Below are 20,037 nucleotides of genomic sequence, written 5' to 3'. Positions count from 1 at the left end.
CCAGTTACTCCCTAGGGTGGTGATTCTAGAGGCAAAGCAACAGTAGGATGGAGTCGGTGGGGGAAAGGAGGTTGAGGGCCCTACCCAGGCAGGTAGGACTGCAGCACTTGGCAGGGGATAGCCCAGAACAAGGGGGAGGCAGAAAATGACAGCAGAACTAGGGGCCTAGACTCCTGGCTCTCAGAGCTGCATCTCATTTTCTGGAGAGGTGTCAGGATCACTGAGGGCACTGCAGCCTGCACTTGGGGCCTAGGAGTGCCCCGAGGTGGTAGGGACAGAATAAGAGAACAGAATGTTCAAACAGTTAGCTTGAAACTTCATTAGGGAACTGTAGATAGAGAAGAAACTTTATGGGGTTTTGGGAGACCACAATAAGACTAATGACACTCAAGAAAATAATGGGAAAATTCTGAAACATGCAGGCTTGCTTGACACATAAAGCAAAACAAATGCTTAGCATCAAAGCCAGCTTGGATTTCTTTTTTTTTTTTTTTAATTTTATTTAATTTTTAAACTTTACATAATTGTATCAGTTTTGCCAAATATCAAAATGAATCCACCACAGGTATACATGTGTTCCCCATCCTGAACCCTCCTCCCTCCTCCCTCCCCATACCATCCCTCTGGGTCGTCCCAGTGCACTAGCCCCAAGTGTCCAATATCGTGCATTGAACCTGGACTGGCATCTCGTTTCACCAAGCTAACTTGCTTAGCAACAAAACCATGCAGCAGAAGCATGAGACATGGCCCAAAATAATCAAACTGTGGTGGCATGAGACTTACATCCTGGCTAGTGAGCTCCATGAGTTAATAACCCCAGAAACATGGTCTTTGGCCACTAAGACAACTTCTTTCCAGAATGTGCCCCCAAACAATAAAACAATAGCAGAAAACAAGACCTACAACCTGCCCAGTGATCAACAACTTACTGCTGCTGCTGGTAAGTCGCTCAGTCATGTCCGGCTCTGTGCGACCCCATAGACGGCAGCCCACCAGGCTCCAACGTCCCTGGGATTCTCCAGGCAAGAACATTGGAGGGGGTTGCCATTTCCTTCTCCAATGCAGGAAAGTGAAAGGGAAGTCGCTCAGTCATATCTGACTCTTCACGACCCCATGGACTGCAGCCCACCAGGCTCCTCCATCCATGGGATTTTCCAGGCAAGAGTGCTGGAGTGGGGTGTCATTGCCTTCTCCAAATCAACAACTTAATGCCTCCCCAAAACAGGCTCTGTGCATACAAAACACTATCACTTTTGGAAAGATGACTTTTCAAAATGAAAGACCTGCATTGAATTGAGACCTGAAAATATTTTTCCCAAGTAATACTACAGGGAAGTCTAGTGTGCTGCAGTCCATGGGATGGCAAAGAGTTGGATACTACTGAGCAACTGAAATGAACTGAACTGAACTACGATATCCTAGCCTGACCATATAGAATGGACAAATAAATTTCCCTGCCCTACCTGGGGGAGGCACTGGTAATGGAAACATGCTGTCTACTCAAGAAAAAGAAGATATTTTCCCCCCTCCCCTCTTCCTCTGATTGTGAAAGTGTAACTGAGTACTTAGGGCAACACAAGGCTTGTGAACCTTCCAAGTGTCCTACTGTAATAAATGACTTCTTTTCTAGCACTTCACTTTTCATATAATTTCTTTCTAGTATTAAGTATTAGTCGCTCAGACATGTCTGACTTTTTGTGACCCCATAGACTGTAGCCCATCAGGCTCCTCTGTCCTTGGGATTCTCTAGGCAAAAATACTGGAGTGGGTTGCTATTTCCAACTCCAGTGGACCTTCCCAACTGTACATAAAGGAGACTTCATTAACGTGCAGTAGAGGATACCCCCAGTTAACCTGTTACAGAAAATTGCCTCTTAAGTCTTTAAATTCTATATCAGTTCTATACCTCTGCTTGGCCGATTGCTTATTTATGTAGGTTTTAAGGTGAATGACCTGGGGCTATTTGTTCTATCATGACACAGAAAGGACTGTGGTGCCAGAGCTCTTGGGAGCCCTGGAAACAATACCTAATAGTTTCACAGGGTCTGACTGTTTCTTTTTGCTTAAGGAAGATGCCAGTGTCTGTCCCTCCTTCCTATTTCCAAGGGCACATGAAGGGAGCACTGAGACTGGACACACAGATGAGAGAGGCTCAGAGGAAGTGGGTGCGGGCAGCTTGGGAGGGAATATTTCTAATATTTACAAAGTGGCTAGCTGGCATCCTTCTCGGTGACTGGAAGGGACACCTTGTGAGACAATCATGTTCATCTTCTAGTAAGCAGTATGTATGAGGCAGGTGACATACAACACAAGCATAACTAACACTGTTTTGTTAGGTGACATACAACACAAGTATAACTAATGTTTTATATTGGATATAAAGGTTAATACTGGAGAAGGTGATGGCACCCCACTCCAGTACTCTTGCATGAAAAATCCCATGGATGGAGAAGCCTGGTAGGCTGCAGTCCATGAGGTTGCACAGAGTCGGACACGACTGACCGACTTCACTTTCACTTTTCACTTTCATGCATTGGAGGAGGAAATGGCAACCCACTCCAATGTTCTTGCCTGGAGAATCCCAGGGAAGGGCGAGCCTGGTGGGCTTCCGCACAGAGTCGCACAGAGTCGAACACGACTGAACAACTTCCCTCCCTCCCCTCAAAGGTTAATAGAGTAAACCCTAAGAGTTCTCATCAAAATGAAAATACTTTTTTCTATTTAAAATTGTATTCAATTTATCCAATGATAAATGTTCACTAGACTTACTGTGCTCATCATTGCAGGATGGATGTAAGTGGATTCATGATGCTGAACACCTTAAACTTACACAGGGCTATATGTCAATTCTATTAATATCTCAGTAAGACTGGAAAGAAAAATTAAAAAGCCATGATATTCCACTCAGGTTGTCTGAATAAACGAAAAGCAAGCAAGCCTCAAATATAATGACAGGCAAACCTGATCTGTTCGGTGGAGCAGGGCCACCAGGGTGACAACTCATGTTGAGAGTGCAAAGCCAACTTAATAATGTAAGGCACAATTATTATATTTTCCCACAGCCATTCCGTATTTTTTATTTTATTATTTTTTTAAATTTTATTTTATTTTTAAACTTTACAATATTGTATTAGTTTTGCCAATATCAAAATGAATCCGCCACAGGAATACCCACGTTCCCCATCCTGAACCCACCTCCCTCCTCCCTCCCCTACCCTCCCTCTGGGTCGTCCCAGTGCATCAGCCCCAAGCATCCAGTGCCGTGCATCGAACCTGGACTGGCGACTCGTTTCATACATGATATTACACATGTTTCAATGCTATTCTCCCAATTCTCCCCACCCTCTCCCTCTCCCACAGAGTCCATAAGACTGATCTATACATCGGTGTCTCTTTTGCTGTCTCGTACACAGGGTTATTGTCACCATCTTTCTAAATTCCATATATATGCGTTAGTATACTGTATTGGTGTTTTTCTTTCTGGCTTACTTCACTCTGTATAATAGGTTCCAGTTTTAACCATCTCATTGGAACTGATTCAAATGTATTCTTTTTAATGGCTGAGTAATATTCCATTGTGTATATGTACCACAGCTTTCTTATCCATTCATCTGCTGATGGGCATCTAGGTTGCTTCCATGTCCTGGCTATTATACACAGTGCTGCGATGAACATTGGGGTACACGTGTCTCTTTCCCTTCTGGTTTGCTCAGTGTGTATGACCAACAGTGGGATTGCTGGATCATAAGGCAGTTCTATTTCCAGTTTTTTAAGGAATCTCCACACTGTTCTCCATAGTGGCTGTACTAGTTTGCATTCCCACCAACAGTGTAAGAGAGTTCCCTTTTCTCCACACCCTCTCCAGCATTTATTGCTTGTAGACTTTTGGATCGCAGCCATTCTGACTGGTGTGAAATTGTACCTCATAGTGGTTTTGATTTGCATTTATCTGATAATGAGTGATGTTGAGCATCTTTTCATGTGTTTGTTAGCCATCTGTATGTCTTCTTTGGAGAAATGTCTATTTAGTTCTTTGGCCCATTTTTTTGATTGGGTCATTTATTTTTCTGGAGTTGAGCTGTAGGAGTTGCTTGTATATTTTTGAGATTAGTTGTTTGTCGGTTGCTTCATTTGCTATTATTTTCTCCCATTCTGAAGGCTACCTTTTCACCTTGCTAATAGTTTCCTTTGATGTGCAGAAGCTTTTAAGTTAAATTAGGTCCCATTTGTTTATTTTTGCTTTTATTTCCAATATTCTGGGAGGTGGGTCATAGAGGATCCTGCTGTGATGTATGTCGGAGAGTGTTTTGCCTAAGTTCTCCTCTAGGAGTTTTATAGTTTCTGGTCTTAAGTTGAGATCTTTAATCCATTTTGAGTTTATTATTCTGTATGGTGTTAGAAAGTGTTCTAGTTTCATTCTTTTACAAGTGGTTGACCAGTTTTCCCAGCACCACTTGTTAAAGAAATTGTCTTTAATCCATTGTATATTCTTGCCACCTTTGTCAAAGATGAGGTGTCCATATGTGCATGGATTTATCTCTGGGAATCTATTTTGTTCCATTGATCAATATCTCTGTATTTGTGCCAGTACCATACTGTCTTGATAACTGTGGCTTTGTAATAGAGTCTGAAGTCAGGTAGGTTGATTCCTCCAGTTCCATTCTTCTTTCTCAAGATAGCTTTGGCTATTCGAGGTTTTTTGTATTTCCATACAAATTGTGAAATTATTTGTTCTAGCTCTGTGAAGAATACTGTTGGTAGCTTGATAGGGATTGCATTGAATCTATGAATTGCTTTGGGTAGTATACTCATTTTCACTATATTGATTCTTCCAATCCAGGAACATGGTATATTTCCCCATCTATTAGTGTCCTCTTTGATTTCTTTCACCAGTGTTTTATAGTTTTCTATATATAGGTCTTTAGTTTCTTTAGGTAGATATATTCCTAAGTATTTTATTCTTTCCGTTGCAATGGTGACTGGAATGGTTTCCTTAATTTCTCTTTCAGTTTTCTCAGTATTAGTGTATAGGAATGCAAGGGATTTCTGTGTGTTGACTTTATATCCTGCAACTTTACTATAATCACTGATTAGTTCTAGTAATTTTCTGGTGGAGTCTTTAGGGTTTTCTATGTAAAGGATCATGTCATCTGCAAACAGTGAGAGTTTTACTTCTTCTTTTCCAATTTGGATTCCTTTTATTTCTTTTTCTGCTCTGATTGCTGTGGCCAAAACTTCCAAAACTATGTTGAATAGTAATGGTGAAAGTGGGCACCCTTGTCTTGTTCCTGACTTTAGAGGAAATGCTTTCAACTTTTCACCATTGAGGATAATTTTTGCTGTGGGTTTGTCATAAATAGCTTTTATTATGTTGAGGTATGTTCCTTCTATTCCTGCTTTCTGGAGAGTTTTTATCATAAATGGATGTTGAATTTTGTCAAAGGCTTTCTCAGCATCTATTGAGATAATCATATGGTTTTTGTTTTTCAATTTGTTAATGTGGTGTATAACATTGATTGATTTGCGGATATTGAAAAATCCTTGCATCCCTGGGATAAAGTCCACTTGATCCTGGTGTATGGTCTTTTTAATGTGTTGTTGGATTCTGATTGCTAGAATTTTGTTAAGGATTTTTGCATCTATGTTCATTAGTGATACTGGCCTGTAGTTTTCTTTTTTTGTGGGATCTTTGTCAGGTTTTGGTATTAGGGTGATGGTGGCCTCATAGAATGAGTTTGGAAGTTTACCTTCCTCTGCAATTTTCTGGAAGAGTTTGAGCAGGATAGGTGTTAGCTCTTCTCTAAATTTTTGGTAGAATTCAGCTGTGAAGCTTTCTCGACCTGGGCTTTTGTTTGCTGGAATATTTTTGATTACAGTTTCAATTTGCATGCTTGTGATGGGTCTGTTAAGATTTTCTATTTCTTCCTGGTCCAGTTTGGAAAGTTGTACTTTTCTAAGAATTTGTCCATTTCTTCCACGTTGTCCATTTTATTGGCATATAATTGTTGATAGTAGTCTCTTATGATCCTTTGTATTTCTGTGTTGTCTGTTGTGATCTCTCCATTTTCATTTCTAATTTTATTGATTTGATTTTTCTCCCTTTGTTTCTTGATGAATCTGGCTAATGGTTTGTCAATTTTATTTATCCTTTCAAAGAACCAGCTTTTGGCTTTGTTGATTTTTGCTATGGTCTCTTTTGTTTCTTTTGCATTTATTTCTGCCCTAATTTTTAAGATTTCTTTCCTTCTGCTAACCCTGGGGTTCTTCATTTCTTCCTTTTCCAGTTGCTTTAGGTTTAGGGTTAGGTTATTTATTTGACTTTTTTCTTGTTTCTTTAGGTATGCCTGTATTGCCATGAACTTTCCCCTTAGGACTGCTTTTAAAGTGTCCCACAGGTTTTGAGTTGTTGTGTTTTCATTTTCATTAGTTTCTATGCAAATTTTGATTTCTTTTTTGATTTCTTCTGTGATTTGTGGGTTATTCAGCAGGGTGTTGTTCATCCTCCATATGTTGGAATTTTTAATAGTTTTTCTCCTGTAATTGAGATCAAATGTTACTGCATTGTGGTCAGAAAAGATGCTTGGAGTGATTTCTATGTTTTTGAATTTACCAAGGCTAGATTTATGGCCCAGGATGTGATCTATCCTGGAGAAGGTTCCATGTGCGCTTGAGAAAACGGTGAAATTCATTGTTTTGGGATGAAATGTCCTATAGATATCAATTAGGTCTACCTGGTCTATTGTATTGTTTAACGTTTGTGTTTCCGTGTTAATTTTCTGTTTAGTTGATCTATCCATAGGTGTGAGTGGGGTATTAAAGTCTCCCACTCTTCTTGTGTTATTGTTAATTTGTCCTTTCATACTTGTTAGCATTTGTCTTACATATTGAGGCACTCCCGTGTTGGGTGCATACATATTTATAATTGTTATATCTTCTTCTTGGATTGATCCTTTGATCATTAGGTAGTGACCATCTTTGTGTCTTTTCACAGCCTTTGTTTTAAAGTCTATTTTATCTGATATAAGTGTTGCTACTCCTGCTTTCTTATGGTCCCTATTTGCATGGAAAATCTTTTTCCAGCCCTTCACTTTCAGTCTGTATGTGTCCCCTGTTTTGAGGTGTGTCTCTTGTAGGCAACATATGTAGGGGTCTTGTTTTTGTTTCCATTCAGCCAGTCTTTGTCTTTTGGTCGGGGCATTCAACCCATTTACATTTAAGGTAATTACTGGTAAGTATGATCCCGTTGCCATTTACTTTATTGTTTTGGTTTCGAGTTTATACACCGTTTTTGTGTTTCCTGTCTAGAGAATATCCTTTAGTATTTGTTGGAGAGTTGGTTTGGTGGTGCTGAATTCTCTCAGCTTTTGCTTGTCTGAGAAGCTTTTGGTTTCTCCTTCATATTTGAATGAGATCCTTGCTGGGTACAATACTCTGGGCTGTAGGTTATTTTCTTTCATCACTTTAAGTATGTCTTGCCATTCCCTCCTGGCTTGAAGAGTTTCTATTGAAAGATCAGCTGTTATCCTAATGGGAATTCCCTTGTGTATTATTTGTTGTTTTACCCTTTCTGCTTTTAATATTTGTTCTTTTTGTTTGATCTTTGTTAATTTGATTAATATGTGTCTTGGGGTGTTTCGCCTTGGGTTTATCCTGTTTGGGACTCTCTGGGTTTCTTGCACTTGGGTGATTATTTCCTTCCCCATTTTAGGGAAGTTTTCAACTATTATCTCCTCAAGTATTTTCTCATGGTCTTTCTTTTTGTGTTCTTCTTCTGGGACCCCTATGATTCGAATGTTGTAGCGTTTAATATTGTCCTGGAGGTCTCTGAGATCGTCCTCATTTCTTTTAATTCATTTTTCTTTTATCCTCTCTGATTCACTAATTTCTACCATTCTATCTTCTAATTCACTAATCCTATCTTCTGCCTCTGTTATTCTACTAATTGTTGCCTCCAGAGTGTTTTTAATTTCATTTATTGCATTATTCATTTTATATTGACTCTCTTTTATTTCTTCAAGTCCTTGTTAAACCTTTCTTGCATCTTCTCAATCTTTGTCTCCAAGCTATTTATCTGTGATTCCATTTTAATTTCAAGATTTTGGATCAATTTGACTATCATTATTCTGAATTCTTTATCAGGTAGATTCCCTATCTCTTCCTCTTTTGTTTGGTTTTGGTGGGCTTTTATCCTGTTCCTTTATCTGGTGGGTATTCCTCTGTCTCTTCATCTTGTTTAAATTGCTGAGCTTGGGGTGTCCTTTCCATATTCTGGCAGTTTGTGGAGTTCTGTTTATTGTGGCGTTTCCTCGCTTTGTGTGGGTTTGTACAGGTGGCTTGTCAAGGTTTCTTGGTTAGGGAAGCTTGTGTCCGTGTTCTGGTGACTGGAGCTGTATTTCTTCTCTCTCCTTTCAAAGACTTGGGTTGCTTTTCTGGGTGCCTGATGTCCTCTGCCGGCATTCAGAAGATGTTTGTGGAATTTACTCGGCATTTAAATGTTCTTTTGATGAATTTGTGGGGGAGAAAGTTTTCTCCCCGTCCTACTCCTCTGGCATCTTAGCTCCTCCTCTCCATATTTTTTATTTATTAAAAAAAATTTTTTTTATTCCTTTATTTCTCATATGTTCCCCATCCTGAACCCTCCTCCCTCTTCCCTCCCCATACCATCCCTCTGGGTCGTCCCAGTGCACCAGCCCCAAGCATCCAGCATCGTGCATTGAACCTGGACTGGCATCTCGTTTCATACATGACATTTCACATGTTTCAATGCCATTCTCCCAAATCTTCCCGCCCTCTCCCTCTCCCACAGAGTCCATAAGCCTGTTCTATACATCAGTGTCTCTTTAGAACCCTGTTACACTAACTGTTGTAAATGTTTGTTGTTGTTCAGTCACTAGTCCTGTCTGACTCTTTGAGACCCCATGAACCTTAGCTCATCAAGATTCCCTGACTTTCATTATCTCTCAGAGTTTGCTTAAAGTCATGTCTATTGAGTCAGTGATGCCATCCATCCATTTTGTCCTCTGTCATTCCCTTTTCCTCTCGTCTTCCATCTTTCTGAGCATCAGAGTCCTTTCCAATGAGTCAGCTCTTCTTATCAGGTGGCCAAAGTTTTGGACCTTCAGCTTCAACACCAGGCCTTCCAATGAATATTCGGGGTTGATTTCCTTTAGGATTGACTGGTTGTCAATGTTTAGAGAAATAAAAATAGTAAACCTATATTTTGTAGTACCCTGTGACCTTAAGCATTAAGAATCAAAGTGTTTCATTTCTTTGCAAAAATATCGGCAAGGGGTCCTCTCAACTCTGCTTCTTTTCTTCTCAGAACATAACTTTCAACTAACCTGGCCAATTGTCACCCTACTTCCTAAGCCTGGATCTGCTTCCAACTTCTCATTCTTTGTGCTTTCAGACCTGATACTATCTCCAAGTTTCTTTATCACTACCAAGTGAAGTAACATTTGCTGCCTTCATTGCGTCTGTGAGATCTTCATTGCTTTTATCACAAACATGCTCTTAATACAAGTTTTTACAGGGGATGGGGAATGAGAGCCTAAAACTGGATTCTAAGTCAAAATGACAATACCTCGTATTTGGCAGAATTTAAATTACCAAATGTTTCACTTTCCTCATCTCAGGTTCTTCCTCAAAAGCAAAAACAGCGTCAGCAGGGGCCTTACTGTCCTTTTTCCTTTTCACAGGCAAGGGCTGGGAGTCAAGAGAGTATCACAGAGGGGGTCACAGAGAATGACATGGGAATGATGCCTCTGGCCACGTCTTGGCTAAGCCATGACCTGGCTTAGCCAAGTTGAGACCAGATGGCTTGGTCTCCCTAAGCCCTCCCTGGGCCAGTCTGGTAGGGCAGTGTGCCCAGGAAAGTCTCTCAGGTTTGGAATACCCTACTCTGTTTGTGGGTGGTGAAAATCTTAGGGACTACTAGAGCACAGAATAAAAGCCTCCTTTCAGGGGACAGCACCCACCAGAGTCTAGGAACTCAGGTCTGTGGGTACAGCCAGGTCATCTAGCATGAAGGGGCAAAGGTGCAATATTCAGGGAGAAATCCAGTAAGGCCTAGATTTACACCCTACCTCAACTCAACAGCTGTCCTCCAAGGGCTCAGGCTCAGACCATCTCCCAGGAGGAAACCTCCCAATACTGCCTAACCTCTATAGGGGCAAGTAGGCAGATTCACTGATGGGTGTCACTGGCAGGATCTGGGGAGCAGCTGTGCACAGAGGCCTCTTCCACATGTGAGGCAGGAGATATGAAGGATGTGGGGACCCTGATCTGGTGCCATGACTGCAGAAGCAGAGCTCTGGGACTCTCCACCATGGCCTGGGCTCTGAGGCCCACTCTGCAGGAAGGGGATTGGCTGGCAGCCCCAGGCTGACTCTTTTCTCCCTCTGCCCTGAACTCCCCTGGATTCATGATCTTGACATCTCCTCTTTGCACATCTTCCTCCTCTCAGGGTCCTGGCCCCAGTCGGTCCGGACACAGACACTCAAGAGTCTACAGCTCTGGGACAGAGGGTACATATATTCTGCTCTGGAGACAGCAGTGATACTAATGGTTACAGTCAGGTGTGCTGGGATCAGCAGCACCCAAGGGCTACCCAGCACCCACAATGCATAACGTCGTCCTTGCCCTTTGGGTCCCTCTCCATTCTCCACTCGTTGTCTGGCCACGTGGCCTCCCTGGCCTCCTCCAGCTGCAGGTAGAGAACTCACTCTGTTGCCTGAGTGCTTTGTTTCCAGGAGCCCCTCACTCCCAGGGGTCCCACACTTAGGAAAAGAAAAACATCCCTGGGCTCACCGCTGGACTATTGGTGGGGACAGCTTTTGGGTGAGGGTAGAGCAGGGTGGGGGTAGGGTGTGGGTAGGGTTGGATTGGGGTGGGGTGGGCGTGTGGGAGGGGTGGGGGTGTGGTGGGGGTGTTGGGGTGTGATGGACATGGGTTGGGAGTGGGGTGGGTTGGGGTAAGTTTGTGGGGTGATGGTGTTGTAAGGGTAGGGGTGTGGGGTGGGTGTGGGGTAGGGGAAGTTGGAAGAGGCCCTTGTGGCTGGGTGTCCTAGGGGCGCCTGGGGGCACAGGTAGACAGTTGCACACATAAAGCTACACAGATAGAAAGAACAGGGGGCCTCACTCAGAATGTTTTGGGCTCTAAGGGGTGGTAGGCAAGCAACAGGGGCACAACATTGGCAAAGAATGACCTAGATAGGTGCATACTGAGAAAGCGGTTCCACAAGTTAGCTGAGCCCAGAGGCCCTTGTTTTCTGGTCCCCTGAAGGAATGCAAAGGCAATGGATCAGGCCAATGTGACTGGTACTGTGAAGCTGTTCAAGGTGATGGGAGAATGTAGAATGCAGGCGCATGTCACTCAGCTCTCCAGGGCAAGCACTTCCAACCCTGACCGATGCTCTGCAGGTCAGCCCCCTTTATGAGCAAATGCCAAGATTTTGTAACCTTTGAGGATAAGTCACAAAGTTAGAAGTGCAACCTGACATGATCGATGAGCAAGTGAAAGAAAACAACCAGGACAAAGAAAGTTGGGTGCTTATCAGAATTCATGTGCCTGGAGAATAAGCATGTACTTCTGCATATGTGCAAGTTTCCTCTCAGGCATGTAAGTGTGTAAATGTGCATGTGTGTGCACATGTGAGTGCAGAAGAGCCTTCCAGTATGTTTGTGAGTATTAGCTGTCAGAACTGACCTAGACAGGTGATGGAAGTTGGATAGCGAAAACATGAAAGTCTCAGGGAAAGACACATAGACTGTGGCCAGCAGGAGCACAGAAGCCAGGGTACCAACCCCGTTTCCTCACTGAGCAACCAACTTCTAAGTGAAATCATAGTGGTGCACCCAGGATGCCTGGCAGAAAGGAGAGGCAGAAGGAAAATGCCTGGGGAAGACCAGTGAGAGTGCAGAGGAATCGAGACACAGAACAGGCTGCAATCCCAGAACACAGAAGCCATGGTGAACGATCCACAGCCCCTGGGACACCCAGCTACAAGTGTCTTTCCATCCTTCTCTAGTGTCAGGCGTTCTTTCCCTAACCTTGCCATGAGCATGAGCACCCCTTGCCTCTTTTATGAGGTTTCAGAGATGGATCATCACTGCAGCATAAGCACCTGCTACCTGCAGAGTCTTCCAGTTTGAAACATCACTCTTTGTACTCTTTTTAGAATGCATCTATATTGGGTATCAGGACTATAGGATGGATGGCTTACCTTGATCCTCTTGCTGCTCCCGGCAGCACAGGCTTGGGCAACTGGGCAGGCTGGTACGTGTTCTCACATGGAGAACAGAACCACTTTGAAAGGGCCTCAATAGGGTAAATGGGCAGACATGCATTTCTCCTGCACCAATGAGCCATGGAACTTAACAGTGAGTTGTCCTTAGCATCTCAGTGGCAGGAGTTCAAACAAGTTTCAGTAAGTTTCCTCATGCCAGTAGAGCATGCCCCGTTTCTCTCTCTGTGCAAAGTGAGGCCAAGCCTTTACAGGTCTGTGCAGTGTTCACGTCTGTCCAGCGAGGGAGGGAGGGTAACCCGTCCCCTTCTGCGCTTCAGCAGTGACTGCCCACTGTTGGCTTTCAAGTTTGAGAAAGCACTCTCCAAATGTGTGGACTAAAAACTGTGATCTCCTATTGGTGCAACTCACTCAGAAGTAGAAGAGCTTGCCTTTACTTCAAGGATAAGCATCTCTCTTGAGCACTACTGTCCAGAGAGTGGCAAACCACAACACCACCACATAGAGAGATGGAGACACACAGACACCAGCGCCTGGTACACACACAGAAGGATTGCCCAAAACAGTGATATGCCAGAAACAGAGATAAAGAGACACAGAGTGAGCTTTGTACCCTAAGGGTCTGGTGTCCCTGAACAGTGGAGATCAATTGTAGCAAATGGTAGGGTTTTTCCCTACTCCCCTAGCATCCGGACAGCAACAGGCTCTGTCCCATGGAGAAAAGTACCCAGCCACGTGGACCCCCTGGATATCCTTTGGATACTGAGGGAGAGCTCCCAGTTATTGCCTGTCCCGGAGGACACAGGAGTGTGCTGTTCTGATTGTGGAGCAGGAACACGTGGTTGGTTGTCTGCCACCCATTTCCAGATCCAGGTCAATGACAGTGCCTGAGGTAGCAACAGAGGCAAAACACGCTACCTCCCTGGAGCAGAATGTGGCCACGTGGGGTCACTGGAGCCCAGGAAGCACGGAAGAGGTCTAGGGGCGTGTCCATAAGTGTGCCACCCACTACCCCCTCAGTCATTGGTCTAGATTTGGGCCAGTAGCCTGTGAGTGGCTTACAGCCTAGGGCCCCTCCTGTTTGGCTTATCTCCCAGGGCCGGTTCACCATGTCCTGGGCTGTCTGCCACCCATTTCTTCAGCTCCAGACCACCCTACACACACCAGCCCCTGCTCCCCAACCATCACCCTCACTCCCCGCCCCCAAAGAGCTAGTGGGCCCCACAGGTTTACTGCAGCCTCTGCCACCATTGCGCACCACTTGCTGTGCTATTATGTCTCGTCCCTTCACATCTGCACCAGCTGGGGATCAGGGCCAGGGCCAAGAGGAGAGAGTGAGGCAGTCAGAGGAAGGAGGGAGCATCCTGGGACCCCAGACCTTTTTAATTGTGAGCCCAGGTGCTCAGTGGGCAGGGGCCCCACAGCCTGTCTTTGTGATGCTGTGCATAGCCTGGACCTTCCAGCCACCAATTGTTACGCCAGGCAAAGAGGCAACCCTCTTCAGGGTGGAGGCAGTGGAGGACAGCAAGGCCCTGGTAGATGAAGACGTGGTGGGGATCGAGTGGGAGTTTCAACTATTGGCGGAAGACAGCACCAAGGAGGTAGAGGTTGTGACAGATGACGAGCGGCAACAGGGGTTCTCCCAGGAGCTGGAGGAAAAAACGGTGGAGGAGCAGGGCTGGGAGAGGCCCGGAGGCCCGAGTGAGCTTCCAGCGCTAGATGAGCTGCAGGCGCTGGCCGCCCTTCGGGTGGAACTGAGCTTTGAACATGAGAAAAACCACAGGGCCTACATTCGATTCATGCACAAGAGCCATCAAAGGAGGAAGAGTCACTTGGCTTGGAGGAGCGCCATCATCCAGGGCATCCCTGGCTTCTGGGCCAAAGCTGTATCCTTTTTGCTGCTTCTTGGCGTCCGCTGCTCAGGAGGAGGAGGAGAAAGAGCAGGAGGAGTGTTAGGGGCGAGGGCACTGGAGGCCCCTGAAAGAAGTGTGGTCCTGGGCAATTGGCAGGCTCTAAAGGGACACCCCAGTAGAATCTGGGCAGGGCCACACCTGTAAGTGTCGGAGCCATGACTTTGAGTCTCTCCTTCTGGCCTGCATCTGAGAAGGAGCAGCACCTGAGGCCTCTAAGTCAGGAATGACCAGAGACAGTTCACCAGATGAGCCTTGGCAGACAGTTATCATTGTAAATGTAGAGGTTCCCGGGAAATAGCTGAGACATGGGAGTCTCTCTCTCTCTCTCTCTCTCTCTCTCTCTCTCTCTCTCTCTCTCTCACACACACACACACACACCAACCCCTTTGCTTTCAGACATGGTTTGTTACAATGACTACAAGTCTGAAAATGTAAGCAGTGACATGCCACTACCCAGCATACACAGGTCTGGAGGAGAACAGTAGCGGTCAGAAACAGCCCCTGCTTAGAGAATGCAGATCACCTCAGATGCAGAACACCACAAAAAACCCACAACTGCCAGGAGCCAGCATGGGAGATCCCACCCATGACAAGGTCATGTGGGAGAGGTCTGACAGGCAAGGCGAGTCAGGACTCGAGGGCCCCCCTGGACCTGCTTGAGCATCTACCCCCAAACCAGAATCTGTCTGTTTTACAACTTTCACAAACTCCTCTGATATTAACGAGGATACCCACGAGGGGGGATATCCACGACCACCTTTCTCTGAAGGAAATCAACTTAGAGCTCTAGTTAATAACTCTCCTGGGTACAATGGGTGTGTTCCAATTCAAATCCCTTGGATAGCTTTCTAACTTGCCTGATAGGTTTTTCCAGACTCTTAACAGCTACACATGTGATTATTCACAGCCTCCCAACCACAAGAGGTATGGGAGGCTTAAGATAGTCCAACAATGCAGAGCTTCTCGGGGAGTTAAAATCATTAGAATAGAACTAGTAGAGGATTTGTTTGTTGAGCTAACCCTTGCTGCCAAGTTTCCATACCCCTTACCCACTATGTCCCTGGGAGTATATCGATTAATATAGTTGGTATATAGAAATATAAGTAGTAGCTTTGATGTTAACAACCTTAGACCCTTGAGTTAATAAATTCTTTCCTTGTTATCCCTCACTGCTCCTGTTGCCCTATAGGAATGCAATTCTATCTAGTCCTTTCAGGGAGTGGCGCCAAACTTTAGAAAAATAAACCTTTGGAGAAAATAAGTTTTTCTGGTTGCATAACCTTTATCACAAGAACAATGTTAGCAGACCTCCTGGCCAGAAGATGATATAAATCACCTAAAGCCTTAGTGTATAATAAGTTTGCAGAAAGAAAGCCTGGTTTCGATAAGGATCAAGGACTGCTGACCTCGCATGACTCTGCACCCTCTATTATCTTTTATATACAACCGAAAGAAACTAAAGACCTATATATAGAAAACTATAAAACACTGGTGAAAGAAATCAAAGAGGACACCTAAAGAAACTAAAGACCTATATATAGAAAACTATAAAACACTGGTGAAAGAAATCAAAGAGGACACTAATAGATGGAGAAATATACCATGTTCATGGATTGGAAGAATCAATATAGTGAAAATGAGTATACTACACAAAGCAATTCATAGATTCAATGCAATCCCTATCAAGCTACCAACAGTATTCTTCACAGAACTAGAACAAATAATTTCAGAATTTGTATGGAAATACAAAAAACCTCGAATAGCCAAAGCGATCTTGAGAAAGAAAAATGGAACTGGAGGAATCAACCTACCTGACTTCAGGCTCTACTACAAAGCCACAGTTATCAAGACAGTATGGTACTGGCACAAAGACAGAAATATAGATCAATGGAACAAAATAGAAAGCCCAGAGATAAATCCATGCACATATGGACACCTTATCTTTGACAAAGGTGGCAAGAATATACAATGGATTAAAGACAATCTCTTTAACAAGTGGTGCTGGGAAATCTGGTCAACCACTTGTAAAAGAATGAAACTAGAACACTTTCTAACACCATATACAAAAATAAACTCAAAATGGATTAAAGATCTCAACATAAGACCAGAAACTATAAAACTCCTAGAGGAGAACATAGGCAAAACACTCTCTGACATACATCACAGCAGGATGCTCTATGACCCACCTCCCAGAATATTGGAAATAAAAGCAAAAATAAACAAATGGGACCTAATTAAACTTAAAAGCTTCTGCACATCAAAGGAAACTATTAGCAAGGTGAAAAGGCAGCCTTCAGAATTGGAGAAAATAATAGCAAATGAAGCAACCGACAAACAACTAATCTCAAAAATATACAAGCAACTCCTACAGCTCAACTCCAGAAAAATAAATGACCCAATCAAAAAATGGGCCAAAGATCTAAATAGACATTTCTCCAAAGAAGACATACAGATGGCTAACAAACACATGAAAAGATGCTCAACATCACTCATTATCAGATAAATGCAAATCAAAACCACTATGAGGTACAATTTCACACCAGTCAGAATGGCTGTGATCCAAAAGTCTACAAGCAATACATGCTGGAGAGGGTGTGGAGAAAAGGGAACTCTCTTACACTGTTGGTGGGAATGCAAACTAGTACAGCCACTATGGAGAACAGTGTGGAGACTCCTTAATAAACTGGAAATAGAACTGCCTTATGATCCAGCAATCCCACTGCTGGGCATACACACTGAGGAAACCAGGAGGGAAAGAGACACGTGTACCCCAATGTTCATCGCAGCACTGTTTATAATAGCCAGGACATGGAAGCAACCTAGATGTCCATCATCAGATGAATGGATAAGAAAGCTGTGGTACATATACACAATGGAGTATTACTCAGCCATTAAAAAGAATACATTTGAATCAGTTCTAATGAGGTGGATGAAACTGGAGCCTATTATACAGAGTGAAGTAAGCCAGAAGGAAAAACACCAATACAGTATCCTAACGCATATATATGGAATTTAGAAAGATGGTAACGATAACCCTCTATATGAGACAGCAAAAGAGACACTGACGTATAGAACAGTCTTACGGACTCTGTAGGAGAGGGAGAGGGTGGGAAGATTTGGGAGAATGGCATTGAAACATGTAAAATATCATGTATGAAACGAGATGCCAGTCCAGGTTCAATGCACGATACTGGATGCTTGGGGCTGGTGCACTGGGACGACCCAGAGGGATGGTGTGGGGAGGGAGGAGGGAGGAGGGTTCAGGATGGGGAACACATGTATACCCGTGGTGTATTCATTTTGATGTTTGGCAGAACTAATACAATTATGTAGAGTTTGAGAATAGAATAAAATTAATTAAAAAAACAAAAAAGCTCCTTTTGAAAATAAAGCTACAGGCCTTGCTCATCAGGCTTGTTCTCCCTGTGTCATTCTTGTTTCCTTTTCTCTCCTTTTCTCTCTCTGTTCTTCCTTCAGGATGACGAATTGGAGCGTGGGTGTCCTCTGAGTCCACTTACCTGCCCGGGCTTCTAAGACTCAATCGGGAGGACACCTAGCGTCTTCAGGGAAAGGATGCTCTGCGTCTTCATCCCACTGAGAGGGCGCCTGTGGCCTCCGTGGACAGTGCAATATGGTGTCACGGACTTTATTTATTTATTATTATTTATTTCTGTGTAAACCAGATAGATCAAGCCTCTTTCTCTCCCCTCTGCTGTCCTTTCACCGACGCCATTCTCCTGAGGGAATCCCTGGATCCAACCGGGGCTGGACCCTGGTACACAGCCATGAGTGTGCCTGATGGTATGGAAGGGCCTGAGGACAACAGTGGTAGCCCGGCAAGCAGAAGTTCCCGGCATCCTTGCAGATGCCTGTTCTGGTGTCCTTCTTCCACCCGAGATTACGGCTGATGCTCCTGGCTCTTCTTGGCTCGGCATGTGGCCTGAAAGCAGATTATGAACCACCCTCAAGTTTGCATCATGATCAGCAACCAAGATAAAGACTTTCTCAGCTACATGATTGACTTGAAGGTCAGTGAGGGAGACTGAGGATGGCTGGGTATGGGACTTGGCAGAGAGTAGGAGGATCACGTTATCCATGTTCCTGCACTGTGAGTCTTTGGAGAGGCGTCGTGGAAGCTGTTAATGTCTGCCTGGGAGGCAAGTTGAGGCCCGTATAAGCTTGCGCCTTTCCCTCCTCCCTATTCTGGCTGGTGCAGGTGCAGAGATATCCACGGTTCCACTGCAAGCTGATCTTTTCCTTTTGGGAGAACCCCTACTTCTTGAACACGGTGATCATTAAAAAGTATTACCTTGACATCACTGGTAAAACGTGGCTCCCAGGGTGATGAGTGTGGGTGTGCAGGGTTGTGGATAATCCATCTTCAGGATCCACCCCAGTTTCCCTGTCTTTTTGCAGGTCATAGGGCATGTTGTTCCACTCCAGTCCACTGGATCTGGGGCTTTGAATGGGGAGCACTCAGCCACAAGTTGCACACCAGGAGCCTTAAGTTTCTCAACTGGTTGTCAGGCTACAACTGCTCAGAATTGAACAGGATTGCTGAGGTGGGGATACTTTGGGCCTGCACACAATTGGTGATTGATGTTGGAGTTCTTGGCTGCTCATGGGATGGTTCAGGGCCTGGTCAGTCCCGGGCTGACCTTGCTTGTGTTGCCAGCAGATCATCAATGAAGACGTATGGAATGATCCCCTGAAGTACTACTCCAGGGAGGAAGGTTCCTCCATGAGAGGTAACTGACAGAAACACATATGGTGAGGGGGTCTGGAGGTGGGCTGAGAAGAGATAGTCGTGTAGTAGCCATGACACTGTCCTTTCCCAAACGGGGTTGCTCAGGCTCGTGGAAGCTGGCTGAGGAGCCTGAATTTGAGCCATGCATGTAGAAGGTGGCCTCCTGAGACTTGAGGCTTGAGGACTCATTGTGTCCGTGAGTGCAGCAAGCCTCCCTCACGTCAGCTGTTGTTGCAGTGCAAGAGTCCTAGATGATAGTACCAGAGGCAGGGTGAATTAAGTTTCTTTGTCAGAATCATTCTTCCATGGGTCCTGCCATCCCCGGGATTCCTGCTGCTGACTGAGGTGAGATTGCCTGGGCCCTTCACTCCTGCCCCTTACCCTGGGAAGGCCTATCATTGAAAGGGTGTCCTCTCTAGGGTCCCAGTGCACCTGTGTGCTGACTTTGGGATCTTGTGTGAATTTCCACATCCACCACTTGGTATCTCATCACCACCTGACATGCTGCACTGGAAGCAGCTTCAGGGTGCCTTGGGAAAATACGGAAGAGATCGTGGGGGAGGTGGACAGGGAGACCAAAGGGCAGGGCATGGTGCCTACTGACGCCATCTCCAACATTGTTAGACATGAGCGTCTTCACCTCCTGAAATATCTGTGTTCCCCATTTGCGTTTGTGTCCCCATGCCGAGCATGTGTGTGTATGCATGCATGTGCCTGTGTTGTCTGTGTTTATTTGGATGTGTGTGAATGTTTCCAGCCCAGGGCAGACACAGAGATGAAGGTGACAGGAGAGGAGGTTTCAAGGAACCAGAAGAGGAGGCAGGAGGCATCCCCAGTCTCAAGGTGGTTCCGTATTTTCACAGTGACCCTGTCCTGGATGGTAATGAGGAAAGGATGGCCAGTGATAACTCCGGACCATGGCTCCAGAAATCTTGAATTAGACCAAATACAAAACACATTCACCATTTCCACCATGTTAATGTGTGTTTGGACCGGGAAGAGGGGGTGCATGGTCTGAGGATTCACCCAGGGCAAATCAGGTAGGGTGGGGCTTTGAAACCACTGCCTGTGAAGCCTTCGGTCTGTGGGGACTTGGGCTGGGCTGTGGAAATGGTGGATGTGGTTACAGCATG

The 20,037-nt window shown here is 44.7% G+C and overlaps 1 protein-coding gene across 1 annotated transcript; it reads left to right on the top strand.

The window, feature by feature from the left end:
- The first annotated feature begins 13,518 nt into the window (after positions 1 to 13,518).
- On the top strand, positions 13,519 to 18,913 carry LOC133243882 (testis-specific Y-encoded protein 1-like). Its single transcript, XM_061410615.1, has 6 exons — positions 13,519 to 13,642; positions 13,694 to 14,130; positions 18,108 to 18,185; positions 18,374 to 18,479; positions 18,574 to 18,719; positions 18,836 to 18,913. The coding sequence occupies exons 1-6, from the start codon at positions 13,519 to 13,521 to the stop codon at positions 18,911 to 18,913; spliced, it is 969 nt and encodes a 322-aa protein (XP_061266599.1).
- The last annotated feature ends 1,124 nt before the right edge of the window (positions 18,914 to 20,037 follow it).

The sequence above is a fragment of the Bos javanicus genome, chromosome Y (assembly GCF_032452875.1).
Source record: "Bos javanicus breed banteng chromosome Y, ARS-OSU_banteng_1.0, whole genome shotgun sequence".
Classification (NCBI taxonomy): domain Eukaryota; kingdom Metazoa; phylum Chordata; class Mammalia; order Artiodactyla; family Bovidae; genus Bos; species Bos javanicus.
This window is presented reverse-complemented; position numbering and strand designations above follow the sequence as displayed.